Source organism: Pelophylax lessonae (assembly GCF_965119305.1).
Source record: "Pelophylax lessonae genome assembly, chromosome: 9".
NCBI classification, from domain to species: Eukaryota; Metazoa; Chordata; class Amphibia; order Anura; family Ranidae; genus Pelophylax; species Pelophylax lessonae.
The window spans coordinates 229,695,319-229,713,966 of record NC_138776.1 but is presented as its reverse complement, the minus strand read 5'-3'; the positions used below and the strand labels follow the sequence as shown (position 1 = coordinate 229,713,966).

The following is an 18,648-nucleotide window of genomic DNA, read 5'->3' as shown; positions in this document are numbered from 1 at the left end:
CCCCAGCCTGACAGGCTGGCATCTGTGGTTATCACCGTCCACAGAATCGGCCGGAAGGATTTCCCTTCCGACACAGCCGGGAACTGAAGCCACCACAAGAGATCCATTCTGGTTTGGCGACTCAGAGACACTCTCAGGTCCAAGGACTGAGGTAGTTGTTCGACCTGGCCAGGATCTCTGCCTGGATAGATTGCGTGTGAAACTGTGCAAATGGTATTGCCTCAAAGGCTGACACCATCAACCCCAGGGACCGCATACAGGTCCTGAGTGACGAGGATTCGTTGTCCCTGAGGGACCTGACCTCGGACTTCAGGGTTCGGAGCTTGTCCTCCGGTAAGAACACCTTTGCTTGAGCAGAGTCCAGAACCATTCTGAAATATGGGAGATGAACCGAAGGAGACAAGGTCGACTTCTGAACGTTGATGGTCCAACCGAACTCCTGGATCGTCTGGACCGTAGTGGACAGATCGCGCAACAGGCTCTGACTGGCACTCGACCTTAACAGGGGATCGTCCAGATATCCCAAGACCGCAATGCCCTGTATCCGCAACAGTCCCAGAACAGGCGCCAACACTTTGGTAAAGACCCTTGGAGCCAAAGCGAGACCGAAAGGTAACGCCACAAACTGATAATGATCCTCCGCGATAGCAAACCGGAGGTACCTCTGATGACCCTCGAAAATGGGGATGTGTAGATACGCATCCTTCAGGTCGATAGAGGCCAGGAATTCTCCCGGACCGCACAAAGCGGTTCAGAGCTTTTAAGTCCAGAATCGGACGCACTTTGCCCTCCTTTCTGGGAACAGTGAACAGATTCGAGTAAAACCCCCAAAACCTGTCCCGATGAGGCATCAGGACGATTACCCCTGAGCGAGGAGATCCTGTACCGCTTGATGCAGGTCTTGTAACCGCCCTGGGGTCAAATGAAGATTTGAGGGAAAGAATCCGTCTGCCGGCTGTGAAAGAAATTTGATCTTGTACCCTGATCGAACGATTTCCTGAACCCACCTGTCCGGAACTCGGAGTAGCCAAGGTTGGAGGAAACCGCGCAAACGTCCCCCCACCCCTGAAATGGGTGAGGGCGCCCCTTCAGGCAGAGGCGGACTGAGCCGCCGCACCAGCTTGGTCGGATTTTTGTTTGCCGGCCCAGGGCTTTCTCTGGCCACCCTGGCCCTTGAAGGGTTTTTCTTGTACCGTGCCTTGAAGGCACGAAAGGACCCCTGATTAGGTTTAAAGGCGGGACCCCGCTTGCAACAGAAAAACTTGCCCTTAGGATTCTGGGGCAGCAGAGTGCTCTTGCCCCCAGTGACTCCCTTAACCAATTCATCCAGGGAGTCTCCAAAAAGGTGAGACCCAGCATAGGGAATATCAGCCACCGTCTTTCTGGATTTCTGGTCAGCCGGCCAGCTCTTCAACCATATCAGTCAATGGCTAAGCACCGCGACACTGGACAGGCACGCAGCCAATGGGGCCTCATTTAAGGCCGCATCACACAAATACATGACCCCTTGATAAATCTGGTCCACCATCTCCACGGTAGTGGGGGGGGGGGGGCAGAATCAGCCACGAGAGTGTGTCTTAGCACCTTGGTCCAATCTGCCACAGACTGAGCCGCCATGACAGAGGCGAAAATAGGCTTTAGCATGTAACCCGCCACCACGTAGGTATGGCGGGCAAGAGATTCCAGCCTCCTATCCGTAGGATCCCTAAATAACGGAGAATCTTAGGTGGGAACCAGAGTAGCCTTGTTCAATCTGGCCACAGTGTGATGCACGGGTCCTGTGCGTACCAAAAGAGGGCACAATGCCCGGAGGATTGGGCTCATCCTCTAAATGTAGGGTTTCTTTAATGGCAAGAATCAGCGCATCCATAGCTGCGCGTTCCTCGGGCGTCCCGGGGGGGGGGGGGGGATTCATCCACCCCCTGTAATCTCCGCCTCCCCCTCAGACTCTTGCGGGTCCTGAGAAGAGCGAGACCCTGAAAGGGGCACGCTACCTACAGCTACCATGTCACATTCAGGATCAGAAGAAAAAGAAAACCTAGGCCTTTTTCTAGTAGCACGTTCAGTCATCAGCACATCCATTTTGGACACCAAAGTCGCCACTACAGCAGCCAAGCTAGTCAGGGTAGAGGATTCAGAGGAACTTGAATCCCCCACCAAAGCTGGAGGGAATTCGCTGTCCTGGGATTCCATTGCAAAAAAAGTTTATTTTTTATTTTTTAAAGGCACTGGCCCTTTAAGCGTGCCGCGGACCCCGCAGCACACCGCTACAATGACCTGCAGGGACAAACTGAAAGCCAGGAAGATTGCACAAGGGAGGAAAAGAAGGACAGCAGAACAGAGCCCCACAAGTGTGTAACCACCACCATCGGTCGCTCCTGAGTGAAGGGAGGAAGTGATGTCACCGCCAGAGACTGAACTGAGGCTGCAGGCTAAGGAAACATGGATGCCTATGGAAAGTAATGAGAGGCTTTGGTAAAATGGCCACCGACATGTGCTCGGAACGATCGTTTGCCACACACAAGATGGCGCCGCAAGGCGCCAAAATACACTACATACCATGCTGTATAAGCGCCCTGTCAGGAACGCTCCTTGTGCACACTGAAGTACTGTCATGAATCTGCAACCTAAGGGTTAACCTAGCTCAGGCTAATTTCATTAATTGACAACAGGCTGCCTTATTTAAGCACCTCAGCAGCACAGTGTCTTTGCTGTCTGATCTGAAGCTTCTCCTGTGTTCCTGAACCTGAAACCTGTTGTATCCAGTTTGATTCCTGTTTGACCTCCTGGCTTGTCCCTCACCTCGCTTGTCTGCTGCCCGCCCTGACCTCGGCTTGTTTGTGACCACTCTTTGTCTTATCCTTGTCTGTTTATCTGCCACCGGATCCGGATCTGTTCACCTCCTGGCAGGGCAACCCCAAGGACTGTGACCTGGTGCTATACACGCAGCAAAATCATCCTCCCCATCTGAGGCTCTGGTGAAGACCGGTTGGCACTTAGATTCCGCACCTCGGGTTAGCCTGCGTCTACTGCCTAGGTGACTCGTCTGTGCTCCATCCCTCGGTGAGCTAGAGGCTACCCTCTGCACATCAGGCTCACCTCCAGAGTCCTGACACACCCATAGTGAAGCCAGACATGCTGCCCACACCTAAAATGGCGGACCGGCAGTTTTTAACCCCGCAGCGGTCGCCGCACGTGTCTGTACCTCCAAGCACCCTAAAGTGACACAGGAGAGGGACCCCCAAAAATCCACACAGCGCTGGCTGTGAGAGGAAACCCCCCCCCCCCAAGGGACCGGGATCAGGGAGCCCAAAACGCACAGACATAGGGGACACCACAGACACACAGGACTGCCAACCCCAGACAGAGGCCCCACACAGAAGTGTACTTACCTGTACTCGATGGCGTGGGGTGCCTCATATCAACAGGAAACCACCCGCCCTCAGATGGCAGGGGAGTGCCGCCAGCCAGAAAAACGCAGGACACCAGCAGTGCATGGATGAACCGTTAATGTGGCCGGTGAGGTAGCCACCTCACAGGCTGCATCCCTGAGGACAGGGATGGGTCCTTTGCGAGGCCAGGGCTAACACAGCCTGCTGAACGCTCGATGGCGGGCTGGGATTCCATCTGATCCTCTGTCCCGGAGCACCAGGACGACCAGTCCGATTCCCAGCTCCGCAAACGCTGTCTTCATCCGAAGATCCGACTATCTAACGCTGACAAAATAAAACAGCTAGTAATGCAAAGAAAAAATGACATTTGCAGAAAATAAAATCATAAAAATCGAAGAAGAAGGCTGAGACTGTAGCCCCAGCACAGGGAAGCCTATCTACTCCTGAACTAGGCAGAAGACAAACTGAGTTGGGATGGCTATTGCAGGGGGGTATTGGACCAGTGGGACAGCCCCCATGGGTGTGACTATGTAAATGCTTTGTTCTTAACAAGTCTTATGCCTAGCTACTCCTGCGGAGAGGAAGTCAATACCCCATTGGTGAAGACTGTATGAGTGGGCGGCGACTGTCGGACGACGTAAGAAATAGGAGTTTCACTTTTTGAATTGAATTACTGAAATTAATTAACTTTTTGATGATATTCTAATTTTATGAGATGCACCTGTATATCATACATACAGTATCTCACAAAAGTGAGTACATCCCTCATATTTAGGTAAATATTTTATATCTTCATGTGAGAAACACTGAAGAGATGAAACTTTGCCAGAATGCAAAGTAGTGAGTGTACAGCTTGTATAACAGTGTAAATTTGCTGTCCCCTCAAAATAACTCAACATACAGCCATTAATGTCTAAACCGCTGGCAACAAAAGTGAGTACACCCTTAAGTGAAAGTGTCCAAATTAAACCCAATTAGCCATTTTCCCTCCCCGATGTTATGTGACTCATTAATGTTACAAGGTCTCAGGTGTGAATGGGGAGCAGGTGTGTTAAATTTGGTGTTAATCGCTCCCACTCTCTCATACTGGTCACTGGAAGTTCAACATGGCACCTCATGGCAAAGAACTCTGAGGATCTGAAAAAAAGAATTGTTGCTCTACATAAAGATGGCCTAGGCCCTAGGCTATAAGAAGATTGCCAAGACCCTGAAATTGAGCTGCAGCACGGTACATTCAACGGTTTACCACAACAGGTTCCACTCAGTACAGGCCCCGCCATAGTCGACCAAAGAAGTTCAGTGCACATGCTCAGCGTCATATCCAGAGGTTGTCTTTGGTAAACAGATCTATGAGTGCTGCCAGCATTGCTGCAGAGGTTAAAGGGGGGGGGGGGGGTCAGCGACCATACGCCGCACACTGCATCCAATTGGTCTGCATGGCTGTCGTCCCAGAAGGAAGCCTCTTCTAAAGATGATGCACAAGAGAGCCTGCAAACAGTTTGCTGAAGACAAGCAGACTAAGGACATGGATTAATGGAACCATGTCCTGTGGTCTGATGAGACCAAGATAAACTTATTTGGTTTAGATGGTGTCAAGCGTGTGTGGCGACAACCAGGTGAGGAGTACAAAGACAAGTGTGTTTTGACTACAGTCAAGCATGGTGGTGGGAGTGGCATGGTCTGGGGGTTCATGAGTGCTGCTGGCACTGGCCAACATGTACTGTGACATACCAAAGCAGAGAGTGATCCTCTCCCTTTGGAAACAGTGCCGTGGGGCAGTATTCCAACATAACGACCCAAAACACTCCTCTAAGACAACCACTGCCTTGCTAAAGAAGCTGAGGGTAAAGGTGGACTGGCCAAGCATGTCTCTAGACCTAAACCCTAATGAACATCTGTGGGGAATGGAGGAGTGGAAGAGGACTCCAGTGGCAATCTGTAAAGCTCTGGTGAACTCCATGCCCAAGGCAGTGCTGGAGAAAATATGATGGCCACACAAAATATTGACACTTTGGGCCCAATTTGAAAATTTTTTGCCTGGGGTATACACAAAATATGCACTGTTACTGTAATAATGACACTGGCAGGGAAGGGGTTCAGCCAGGGGCGATTAAAAGGGTTCAATGTGAGCCTAGGGGGTGTTTTCTAACTGTGGGGGGATGGGCTTGTGAAATCAATACAGAGACCTGTCTGCCTACATAGGAATCAATACAGAGCTCCTGTGTTTCTCCTGAGAGAACGGTCTGATATGTTTACAACAGCAGACCGTCGTTTTCTTTTCACGGGTAGCGATCGCGGGTGCCCGGCGGCAATCACAGCCGCCAGCCCCGTGGATCGGTTTCCCCGCTGGTGAGTGGGCGTGCACCCCCAAAATCGTTCCTGCAAACCGCCATACAGGTACTGCGATTCGTAGGAACCTGCTGCCGAATAACTGCAGCGGCTGGTCGGCAAGTGGTTAATAAAGTATGTGAAATGGAATTATACTATGGGGATTAAACTATGTATAGGGGATGGGTTGTGGCACTGCTCTGCGTGAAATAAAAAATTAATACATCCTTAGGGGTATGATTCCGAAAACCACAAAATAAATAATATAATATATGTGCGACATATGCAAAAATGATATGCAAAAACTGTTACAGTGCAAAATATAAATTGTGGAACTGCAAGGAAAAACCCGCCAGAAAGTTGGCCGTGGATGCAGCATACAGCCAGGTGCAGCTGAAAAAACTGAATTTTTGTAAAATCTTACCGTAAAATTCCTTTCTCTGAGTCCTCCGACAGTCGCCGCCCCTTCATAATCTTCACCAATGGGTAATTGACCTTTTCTCCGCAGGAGTAGCTAGGCAACAAGATTTGTTATTATCAAAGCTTTTAGCATATCACACCCCTAGGGGGCGGTCCCCTCAGTCAATACCTCCCTGCTTCCAGCATTCTCAACTCAGTTTTGGTAGCATAGCAGCAGTGTTGGAAGTAACTGCGTTTAAGTAAACGGCGTTACTTAACGCAGTTACTTTTCATGGTAACGAGTAATCTATCAGATTACTCATTTTCTCCAAGTAACGGCGCTGCCGCTACTTCCGGCTCCGTTACCGCAATTACATCTACCGCCACTAGATGGCAGTAGATGTAATTGTATTCCCCCTCTCCAGACTATGACCGCTGTCCGCGGTCCTGGAGAGAGAAGAGGAGGAGACTGACTCATCGAGTGAGTCACGTGACGTCACGCGGCGCCGGTCCGACACACACTGTCTCACAGGCACGGCCGCACGGCGGCAGCAGAACAGCACGCCAGGAGCAAGAGGACAGAGGGCATAGATCCGACCCAGCCGTTGCCGCCCACCCACAGTGCTGTGCCAGTCTGCCACTGCCAGCCAAGTGCCAACCAATATAGTATACACAGTTAACTTACTGTTCTTAGAGACCACTGAGACCAGAGACCACCACCAGTCATAAACGATATAGTCCAGCCCAGGCCAGGAGGGCACTGGGCAGCAGCCAGCCAGCAGGAAGTCCACCACCACCAGTCCACCAACGACAGTCCTACGCACGACCGGACCAACGCACACAGCCAGCCCAGAAGAGGAGAGAGGCACAGAGACAGGCAGGCCTGAGGCCTGCAGGAGCCAGAGGGACCTCACCCGGACAACAGTGTGCCTGCCAGGCCAGAGGCCACACCACCACCAGCAAGCCCAGCACAGCAGGTAAGAAAAAAAAAAAAAAAAAAAAACTCACAGTCAGGAGTCAGGACGCACCACACCACCACCAGTGTGCCACGTCACCACAAGTGTGCCAAGTGCCCACGCCACCACCAGTGTGCCACGCCACCACCAGCCAGGCAGCCGCCCACCACCAGTGTGCCGCCCACGTCACCACCAGTGTGCCAAGCGCCCACTCCACCACCAGTGTGCCACGCCACCACCAGCCAGGCAGCCACCCACCACCAGTGTGCCACACCCACGTCACCACCAGTGTGCCACGCCATCACCAGTGTGCTGCCCACGTCACCACCAGTGTGCCAAGCGCCCACGCCACCACCAGTGTACCACGCCACCACCAGCCAGGCAGCCACCCACCACCAGTGTGCCACGCCACCTTTAGCCAGGCAGCCACCCACCACCAGTGTGCTACGCCATCACCAGTGTGCCGCCCACGTCACCACCAGTGTGCCAAGCGCCCACGCCACCACCAGTGTGCCACGCCACCACCAGCCAGGCAGCCACCCACCACCAGTGTGCCACACCCACGTCACCACCAGTGTGCCACACCCACATCACCACCAGTGTGCCAAGCGCCCACGCCACCACCAGTGTGCCACGCCACCACCAGCCAGGCAGCCACCCACCACCAGTGTGCCACACCCACGTCACCACCAGTGTGCCACACCCACGTCACCACCAGTGTGCCACGCCATCACCAGTGTGCCGCCCACGTCACCACCAGTGTGCCACGCCACCACCAGCCAGGCAGCCACACCCACGTCACCACGTTTCAATATTTATTTTTTATATGTTTCTATGCATATCATTCATATCTATGGCAGGCTGCAATCTATTGAGTTCGGTTAAAATAAATACCAAATGTTCTAAAATACTGTATATAGTGTTTTTATTCTTCAATCAGTTAATATAAACATCTTTGCTATTAAAGATGTTATAGAACGTAATTGCATTATAGAATATTAAAAAAAAAAAGTCACAGTTACTTTGCTGAGTAACTAATTACTTTTTCTATGTGGTAACTGAGTCAGTAACTCAATTACTTTTTGGGAGAAGTAATTTGTAACTTTAACTAATTACTTTTTTAAACTAAGATGAGCAACACTGCATAGCAGTAGAGTACATAAAACAAACCCCAAAAGAGGGGCGGGGGCGGCGACTGTCGGAGGACTCAGAGAAAGGAATTTTACGGTAAGATTTTACAAAAATTCAGTTTTCTCTTACGTCCTCCGACAGTCGCCGCCCCTTCATAATCTTCACCAATGGGACGTCCCAGAGCAGTGTAGACATGAGGGGTGGGAAAAAAACGCAGCCGCGCATAAAGCAACGCAGTACCCACATCAGAGAAAGGAACCTTACCAAGGTAAGAGAACCAACCTGGCAACAGGAAAACGTGCTCAACAGGAGCAACAACCCAGGAAGAACAAGAAACCCAGGGGTAAAAACACCCCAACAGCCAAGGGCCCAAACAAGGGACCCTAAGGCACTGCTGCACTAAGAACTTTACGGCCAAAGGAAGCATCTGCCGATGCCTGAACATCCACTTTGTAAAATTTGGAGAACGTGTGAACGGACGACCAAGTCGCCGCCTTACACACCTGGGCCACAGAAGCCTGATGACGAAAGGCCCAAGACGTACTCAGAGATCTGGTAGAGTGCGCCTTCACAGGGAAAGGAGGAACCTTCCCCCTCAAAGCATAGGCTTGCACAATTGTCTGTCTGATCCATTTGGCGATGGTAGCAGCCGACGCCGCCATGCCCTTCCGAGGTCCCTCTGGAAGAACGAATAAGGAATCCGACTTGCGAAAGGGCTTAGACGATGACAGGTAAACCCTGATCGCCCGAACAACATCCAAGGCATGCAAAGCCACCTCCTTCGGATGCTTAGGCTTCGCGCAAAGCGAAGGCAAGACAATGTCCTCATTCAGGTGAAATTCCGAGATCCTTTTCGGAAGAAAAGATGGATTAGGTCGCAAGACCACCTTATCCTTGTGAATCACCAGGTAGGGAGAGCTGCAGGACAAAGCCGCCATCTCCGACACCCTGCGAGCCGAAGTGATCGCCACCAAAAAGGCAACCTTCTTGGACAACAGAGACAAAGAGATCTCCCTGAATTTTTTCAAAGGGAGCCTGTTGTAACACGGACAGAACCAAGTTCAAGTCCCATGGAGGCAAAGGTTCCCTCCTAGGAGGGGCCAAATGGCGCACCACTTGAACAAAGGTGCTAACCAATGAATTAGACGCCACAGGGTGTTGAAAAAGAACGGCCAGTGCAGAAATCTGGCCCTTAACTGTGGCCAGCGCCAAACGCTGGTCCACTCCCGTTTGAAGGAAAGCCAACACTCTCGACACCGAGTATGAGCGAGGGGAATACCCCCTGGACTCACCAGGCAAAGTATGCTTTCCAAGTACGGTAGTAAATTTTTCCCGAAGAGGCTTTTCTAGCCTTGATCAAAGTGGGAATAACCTCAGGGGAGAGACGCCTATCCTTCAGGACCTGGCTTTTAACAGCCAGGCCGTTAAAGCCAGCGTCTGTAAAGCAGGATGGAATATCGGCCCTTGAGACAGAAGGTCTTCCCGAAGCGGCAGGCGCCACGGAGCGTCGACTGCCAGATTTACGAGGTCTGCGTACCAAGACCGGCGAGGCCAGTCCGGTGCCACCAGAATCACCGCGTGCGGTTCCGAGGCCAATCTGCGAAGCAGCCTGGACAGCAGCTGAATCGGTGGAAAGGCATACAGACGACGATACTGATGCCAGGGCGCCACTAACGCGTCTGAGGCATCTGCCTGAGGATCGCGCGTCCTTGCCACGAACCTTTCCACCTTGTTGTTCAGACGAGACGCGAACAGGTCCACATCCGGAAGACCCCACTTCGCGCACAACTTCTGGAAGACATCCGGGTGGAGGGACCATTCTCCCTGGTCCAGGGTCTGGCGACTCAGATAGTCCGCCTGCCAGTTCTCCACCCCCGGAATGTGCACAGCCATTATCGCTGGGACGTGCGTCTCGGCCCACGATAGAATGCCGTTTACTTCCCGAGCATCACGGGCACTCCTGGTGCCCCCTTGATGGTTGATGTAGGCCACCGCTGTGGCATTGTCCGTCTGAACCCGAACCGGACGGCCCTGAAGCCGTTCCGACCAATGCAGAAGACAAAGTTTTATCGCTCGCAATTCCAGAATGTTGATCGGAAGGGAGGATTCCTCCTCCGACCAAGTTCCCTGGGCGGACAGAACGCCCAGAACACCACCCCAGCCCGACAGGCTGGCATCCGTGGTGATCACCGTCCACGACAAAGGACGAAAGGACTTGCCCCCCGACACCGCCGGGGACTGGAGCCACCACAAAAGACCCCTTCGGGTGTGGCGGTTCAACGAAAGCTGCCGATCCAGAGATTGCGGACGCCCGTCCCACTTGGCCAAGATCTCCGCCTGAAGACCCCGCGTGTGAAACTGGGCGAAGGGAATCGCCTCGAAAGCCGAGACCATCAGACCTAGACATCTCATACATGTCCGGAGGGACGAGCACTGGGTGTCCCTGAGGGACCTGACCTCGTCCTGAAGTGTCCGGAGCTGGTCTTCCGGCAGGAAGACCTTCGCTTGAGCAGAGTCCAGGATCATCCCCAGGTAGGGAAGACGAACCGACGGACACAACGTTGATTTTGGAAAATTTATCATCCAACCAAACTCCCGCAGAGTCTGCATCGTGGTGGACAGGTCGTTCACCAGGCCCTGACTGGTCGCAGACCGAAGCAAGATATCATCCAGATATACCAAGACAGAGACGCCCTGGGCTCTCAATAAAGCCAGGACCGGCGCAAGCACCTTGGTGAAAACCCGCGGAGCCGAAGCGAGGCCGAAGGGTAACGCCACGAATTGGTAATGATCCTCCGTAATGGCGAATCGAAGGTACCTCTGGTGACCCTCAAAAATGGGGATGTGAAGGTACGCATCCTTCAGAATGATGGAGGCCATGAATTCGCCCTGACTCAGGGCAGCCACCACTGAGCGCAGGGATTCCATGCGGAACTTGCGAACCCGCACAAAGCGGTTCAGAGCTTTCAAGTCCAGAATCTGACGTACCTTGCCCTCCTTTCTGGGCACAGTGAACAGAGTGGAGTAGAACCCCCGAAATCTGTCCCGATGAGGCACCGGAACCACCACCCCCTGGGCCTGCAGGTCCCGCACCGCCAGGTGCAGATCCTGCAAACGCTCCGGAGACAGCTGAAGATTTGAGGGAAAAAATCTGCTCGCCGGCCGAGAGAGAAACTCGATCTTGTATCCAGATCGAACGATTTCCTGAACCCACCTGTCCCGAATGCGGGCCAGCCAGGGTTGAAGAAAAACCAAGCAAACGTCCCCCCACCCCAGAACCGGGTGAGGGCGCCCCTTCAGGCCGAATTGGCATGGGCAGCGGACCCGGACTGGCCGGACTTCTGCTTACCCGCCCACGGCTTCTTCTGGGAGACTTGGCCCTTGAAGGGCTTGCCCTTGTATTGCGACCGAAAGGCACGAAAGGACCCCTGAGAGGGCCTAAACGAGGTATTCTTCTTACTGCGAACAAACTTATTCTTGTGAGTTTGGGGTAAGAGAGTGCTCTTACCCCCGGAAATTCCCTTTATCAGAGTATCCAAAGACTCACCAAAAAACGCGAGATCCCGCGTAGGGAAGATTAGCTAGAGTCTTGCGAGAGGATTGGTCAACCGACCAACATTTCACCCATATCAGGCGACGGTTCAACACCGCTACACTGGAGAGACGTGCAGCCAAAGGGACTAAATCCAAGTCCGCATCGCACAAATACATGACACCCTGATGAATTTGATCTACCATAGCCAACGTTGTCGGCGGAGCAGAGTCAGCCACCAGGGTGCGCCTGAGCACCTGCGTCCAATCCGCAATAGCTTGGGCTGCCATAATGGAAGCAAAAATAGGCTTCAGCATAGAACCAGCAACCGTATAAGTATGACGGGCCAGAGACTCCAATTTTCTGTCCGTAGGGTCCCGGAACACCGGGGTATCCTCAGCAGGAATCGCAGTAGATTTATTCAAAACTGCCACCGCGTGATCCACCTGAGGTGGCACACACCAACGCTCATCAGTGGTGGGTGTAAATGGATAACGCAGCTTGAACTTACTTGGCACAGTAAAGGGCTTCTTTAAATTGCGCCATTGCTCATCAACAGCGCGCTGAAATTCCGCAGGGCAGGGAAAAACCTGCGCTGATTTGCGTTTCCTTTTCGTCCCATAAGAGGACATCATAGCAGGAGGACATGGTTCATCCTGCAAATGCAGTGTTTCCTTGATAGAGGTAATCAACTCATCCATGAGTGCAAGCTCTTCAGGCGAGCCAGGGGGAGAAATATCAACTCCTTCTACCTCAGCCTCCCCCTCAGACCCCACAAGGTCCAGAGATGAACGAGACCCTGAGAAGGGCACTCGAGCCATAGCAGCCCCATCGCCCTCTGAATCAGAGGAGACAGATAACCTGGGCCGTTTTGCGGATCGATCAGCCATTAGCATCTGCACCTGAGAAGCCAAGTTCGCTACAACAGCAGCCAGATCAGCCCCCTCGGGGGATGCAGCAGCCCCTTGGCCCCCCACCAGGGTGGGAGGAAACTTGCAATCCTGAGAATCCATGCCCCAGTATCAACTGAAATAAAGGACTGCCCCTTTAAGACCGCGGCGAGCGCAGCCCACCGCACACTACTGTATGTACCGACCCTCGCAGGGATAAGGAGCACTGAGCAAGGAAATACAGGATAAGGAAGGTAAAAACCTGGAGAGAGAGCACACAGCTGCTGCCACCGATTGCTGTTCCAGTGAAAAAGGAAGTGATGCAATGACTGACCGCCCTATATAGCCTATGAAGGCTTCACAAACATGGCCGCTCGGCTGAGGGAATCCAGGCAATAAGAAAATGGCGCCGACATGTGCTTTCAGGAGCGATCGCCGCCAAAATGGCGGTGTTTGGCGCCAAAACACCGCGCTGTACCACACAGGGCCAGTCACCACAGTTTGCCGAGAAAAAATGGCGGGCCGCATCAGCGGTCGCTGCACAGCATGTCTGAGCCCAGTCTGCCCCATACATCTCACACAGCAGAGCGGGAGAGCCCCCCCCCCCCGGAGCCCACAGAAAGGCTATCACAGGAATCTGACAGGGAGCTCAGCACACACAGACATGCGGGTCACACAGTCACAGACTGACACCCAAACAGACAGGTCCCCACATAGAAATTTACTTACCATTCCGGATGGTGTGGGGAGCCTTCTCTAGCGACCAAACCGCTGTGCTGAGGACAGGGAGTGTCGCAGCCAGGATGCAGTGGACTGCGGTGCGAAACCGCAAATGGCGTCCGGTGAGGTAGCCACCTCACAGGCAGCATCCCTGCAGCGAACAGGGATGGGTCGTTCAATGTGCTGAACGCTCGATGGCAGGCTGGGGAAACCCCTGGCTCTCAGCCCTGGGATCCAGGGTGGCCAGTCCGAGACCCAGCTCTGCATGATCATCTTCATCCGAAGAAAACTAAACTAATGCTGAGAAAAAAACAGCTAAGTAAAAGAAATAGAAAAATACTTGAAATAAAATCAAAAAGAGGATAGAAGGCTGAGACTGAAAGCCCCAGCACAGGAACAGCCAGCTACTCCTAAGCTAGGCAATTGAAAACTGAGTTGAGAATGCTGGAAGCAGGGAGGTATTGACTGAGGGGACCGCCCCCTAGGGGTGTGATATGCTAAAAGCTTTGATATTAACAAATCTTGTTGCCTAGCTACTCCTGCGGAGCAAAGGTCAATTACCCATTGGTTAAGATTATGAAGGGGCGGCGACTGTCGGAGGACGTAAGAGAAAGCTGGATACCTCTGTTGCAAGGGGAGGGAGTGTAATATCTGGTGAGTGGAATATCAGGAGAGGGGCACAAGTAGAGACACCGGGCACACTGCATGCTGTGGCACAACCCCCTGGTTGTAACATCATCAAGCAACGTCCCTTTATTGATGCCGACATAAGGATCAACAAGGCTAATGGAAACGCCAAATTTTTTAGAACACTGCACACTACCCATGAACTGTTTATCAAGCACAGATCACTAACGTTTTAAGTGTGATTTCATGAATTGTTTATGATTTGAGTGTAATTGGAAGCTCACTTCACTAGGGCACGATTGTAGCACCTGCACTTTTAGCATTTTTTGCACATATGTTTTTGCCAATGTTGCACAATAATTTAGATTTTATATTTTGCACTTTAGCAGTTTTTGCATATCGCACATAGCTGATTTATTTTGTGGTTTTCGGAATCATTGATACCCCTAAAGGATGCATTCATTTTTTATTGCACACAGAGCAGTGCCACAACCCATCCCCTATACATAGATTTTTCCAACAGGCACTACCTAGGTGCATCTCACAGTGCATTCCTATGGGAAATAAATTTAGAAGAGCCAAAGCCAAACCTGGCTGGCTAAACCGTAATGTAACAACATTTATTAGAGGAAACAAAATGGCCTTTAAGAAATATAAATCGGAGGGCACATTATCAGCTTTCCAGCAATACAAGGAATCAAATAAGAAATGTAAATACAAAAACAAAATGGCTAAAATCAACTTCGAGATATAAAAATAGCAGAGGATAGTAAAAGAACCCTAAGAAATTCTTTAAATATATCAACAGCAAAAAAACAAGGTCAGAGCATGTTGCACACATAATTAACGATGAATGGAGGATGGTTACAGAGGACACTGAGAAGGCAACCGTGCTTAATGCTTTCTTCTCCTCAGTCTTTACACAGGTACACCGAACATGACTGCATGGTTAGCAGTACTTCACTGGACTTGCCGCTTTGGCTAACAGAGGGTGAAATCAGGAAAATGCTGGATAAAATTAACACAAGTAAATCACCAGGCCCGGATGGCGTACATCCGAGAGAGCTCAAAGAACTCAGTAAGGATATATCTAGACCACTGTTCTTGATCTTTGCTGATAGTATTTTGAAAGGAACTGTACCAGGTGACTGGAGGAAAGCGAACGCGATACCAATATTCAAAAAAAGGGCAGAGGCATATCCCAGGAAATTATAGGCCGGTTAGTCTGACGTCAATAGTATGTAAACTTCAGGAAGGGATAATAAGGGACTATATCCAAGAGTTTGCTAAAGATAAAAACATCATCAGCAATAATCAGCATGGGTTTACAAATGGGCGTTCTTGTCAAAACAATCTGTTAACATTCTACGAGGAGGTGAGCTGTGAGCTGGATAGGCTTCGACCACAAGGTTTTGCTCTTGGATACGGAACTGGTCAAAGGGGCGGTAATAAATAACGCATACTCAAGACTGGTCTGGGGTGGTAAGCGGGGTCCCCCAAGGCTCAGTCCTGGGACCAATTTTGTTCAAATTTATTCATAAATAGCATTGCGGACGGGATCATTAGCTTGATCTCAGTTTTTGCAGATGACACAAAATTAAGCAGGGCAATAACTTCACATCGTGAGGCAGAAAACTTACAGAATGACCTGAAACAAAATAACAGAGTGGGCAACTACATGGCAAATGAGGTTTAATGTGGAGAAGTGTAAGGTATTGCACTTGGGGACTATAAACATAAAAGCACAATACACTTTGGGGGGGGGGGGGGAATCAAAAATGGAGAAAGATCTGGGAGTTTTAGTAGAAGATAGACTTAGCAATAGAATGCAATGTCAAGCTGTAGCTGCCAAACCCAGCAGAATATTAGCATGCATAAGGAAGGGGATGTATTCCAGAGATAAATCTATAATCCTACCACTTTATAAAACTCTGGTCCGACCGCATCTGGAGTATTCTGTCCAGTTCTGACCGCCAGTCCTCAGAAGGGATGTGTTGGAGCTGGAGAGAGTCCAGAGAAGGGCAACTAAACTAATTAGGGGATTGGAGGACCTTAATTATGAAGAGCGCTTACAAGCGCTTGATTTATTCTCCCTGGAGAGGAGACGCCTGAGAGGGGAAATGATAGCGATTTACAAATACCTCAACGGTGATCTCAACATAGGAAAAAAAAAAAAAACTATTCAGTAGCAAAGAATGCATGAGGACACGAGGCCATACAATGTGATTAGAGGAGAAGCGTTTTAGCCACAGGCTACGCAGGGGTGATTTAAAGTCAGGGCTACAAGACTGTGGAATTCTCTACCACAAATGGTAGTAACTGCGGGGAGTATGGCTACTTTTAAAAGACTCTTGGACATACATCTTAAGGATCAAAACATTCAGGGGTATGTGAAATGATTATGGCCACACACACCTACACAGGTTGAACTGGATGGACTATTGCCTTTATTCAACCTCAACTACTATGCAACTATGTAACTAGGTAGCAGTCTAATTGGGGGCAGCAGCTCGCAGCACTTTTTAAGAATATCACTACAGTTTGCCAATTATCCTTAGTGCGGATTACATTCACTTACACTATGGGGATTGCTCGTGTCCTCTATGCTTGTACTTTCAGCAGACCCTGAGAACAATTGAACTGCTGTGGTTTGGATCACTAAGCATTTTTGCCGATCAGAGATAATAAAGAGCTGTGAGGTGGCATAAGGCGAGTGAGACACTTTCTTTCACTAGTAGGGTGCTGAAGTGGATTATAAGGTAACATCTACAAACTACCGAGTACCAGTGGATGGGATTTGGCTGCTCTGATCTTTACATGCACTACAAACACTGGGAGGTGGAGGCTCCTCTGCTTAATTTCTTTGGTGTGATTGGACTTTTGCTCTATACAAGGACTGTATAATTTTTATTAAAAATCTACATCGAATCAATTAAAGCACTTTTAGAGAACTGCATTCTTGTCCAAAAGAAGTTTTCTGGTTGGAGTGGCACACTTGCTTTATTCACATCTCTATTTCATAAAAAGAGGGGACATTTATGTACAAGATGTTATGCAAAGTGGTCCCATAAAAGAATGGAGTTTAAACATCAGTCTCTCTGAAACCTCACGTGATAGAATACAGAAAACAAATGCATTTTTTTATTTTTGCATCAAATGAGGAAGCAAAGTCAATGGCTAATGGAACCATTTAACTAAACCATACAATTTTGATATCAGCAACTAAGCAGCTACATTTTCCACAATCTGAAATGCAAACAGATTTTACTTAGTTACTTACATGAAGTAATAACTATAGGATCTTCTTCCTGCTTGATGTGTGTGTCTCTCTCCTGCTTGATATTCACAATGCACTGATCTTCAATCTAAGTACAAATAAACACAAAAAAAAGGTTAATATTAAACTGTGTATATACAGTATCTCACAAAAGTGAGTACACCCCTCACATTTTATTATATCTTTTCATGTGACTACATTGTAGCAAAGTGTCATTTCTTCAATGTGAAGTAGTGAATTTACAGCTTGTAGAACCAGGGTTCATACACATTTTTTACCAATAAAATTCCATGACTTTTCCATGACTTCAAGTAAATAATCAGGACCTAATGTTTCATGAAATGTCTATGTATACATGTTAAATAAGAAAAAAATCCATGTTACACCCAGCATATTTTTACTAAAATAAATGACAAGCTTTTCAGTGTACAGTAGAACATGAAATGTTAGCTGAAACTGTGTTACCCCCATAGACTGTAAAAAAAAGAAGGTTACCCCACGCAGAGAACGTCAGGTGACGGATAGCGCAAAAGTTAACTATTGTAATTTAACCAATATGATCAACTATATTCGACCATACTGGAGAAAGAAAAAGATTTGATGGGCGCTCCTGCTTTGGGATAAAGCTTCAGTTCAGGCATGATGGATAAGGTGCAGCCGGACTGGTATGGATGGCACAGATGCACAAATGCAGCGCTTACATTGAAGGCAGCTCTTTGTTAGGCCGAAGCAACAGTCCCACGAACAGGCAGAAAAGAGAGAAAGGCGCCACTCCTTCAAGGAGCGGTTCACGTATGCTCGGAAACTGGTTACCGCCGCCCCCCGCGTCGTCACGTTTGTGCGGCCCTCCAGTGAGGTATGCGCTTCACCGCTGCCTAGATCAGACTGAGTCCCCTGATTGGTTCTCCCCTAGTGTCATCTCCTGGCTGCTGGCCAGCCTCAGATGGAAACACCGCGGACCCAGAAGGGGGCCGAGCCTATGAAGATGGACACTTGCACCTCCATGTAATTTCTTAATATATGTGTCAATAAAATTATTTACATCTGTTACACTGAGTGGCGCCTTTCTCTCAAATTTCCATGACTTTTCCAAAACTTTCTGGGTTTAAGTATTTTCCAAAACGTATCCAGGTCTGAAAATTGCCATTGTAAAATTCCATACGTTTTCCAGGTTTTTCATGACCGTACGAACCCTGTAGAACAGTGCAAATTTGCTGTCCCCTCAAAATAACTCAACACACAGCCATTAATGTCTAAACCTCTGGCAACAAAAAGGGAAACATGTCAAAATTGGGCCCAATTAGCCATTTTCCATCCCTGGTGTCATGTGACTCGTTAGGTTTCCAAGGACTCAGGTGTGAGTGAGGAGCAGGTGTGTTAAATTTGGTGTTATCGC

At 49.8% G+C, this 18,648-nt stretch overlaps 1 protein-coding gene across 1 annotated transcript in view; it reads right to left on the bottom strand.

Moving 5' to 3' along the window:
• LOC309564560 (uncharacterized protein) overlaps nucleotides 1-18,648 on the bottom strand; it is a 137,947-nt gene that overhangs the window by 85,753 nt on the left and 33,546 nt on the right. The window contains exon 3 of the mRNA XM_082269206.1: nucleotides 17,256-17,340. Within this exon, the coding sequence (XP_082125332.1) occupies nucleotides 17,256-17,340 (85 nt within the window). The remainder of the gene's footprint in view (nucleotides 1-17,255; nucleotides 17,341-18,648) is intronic.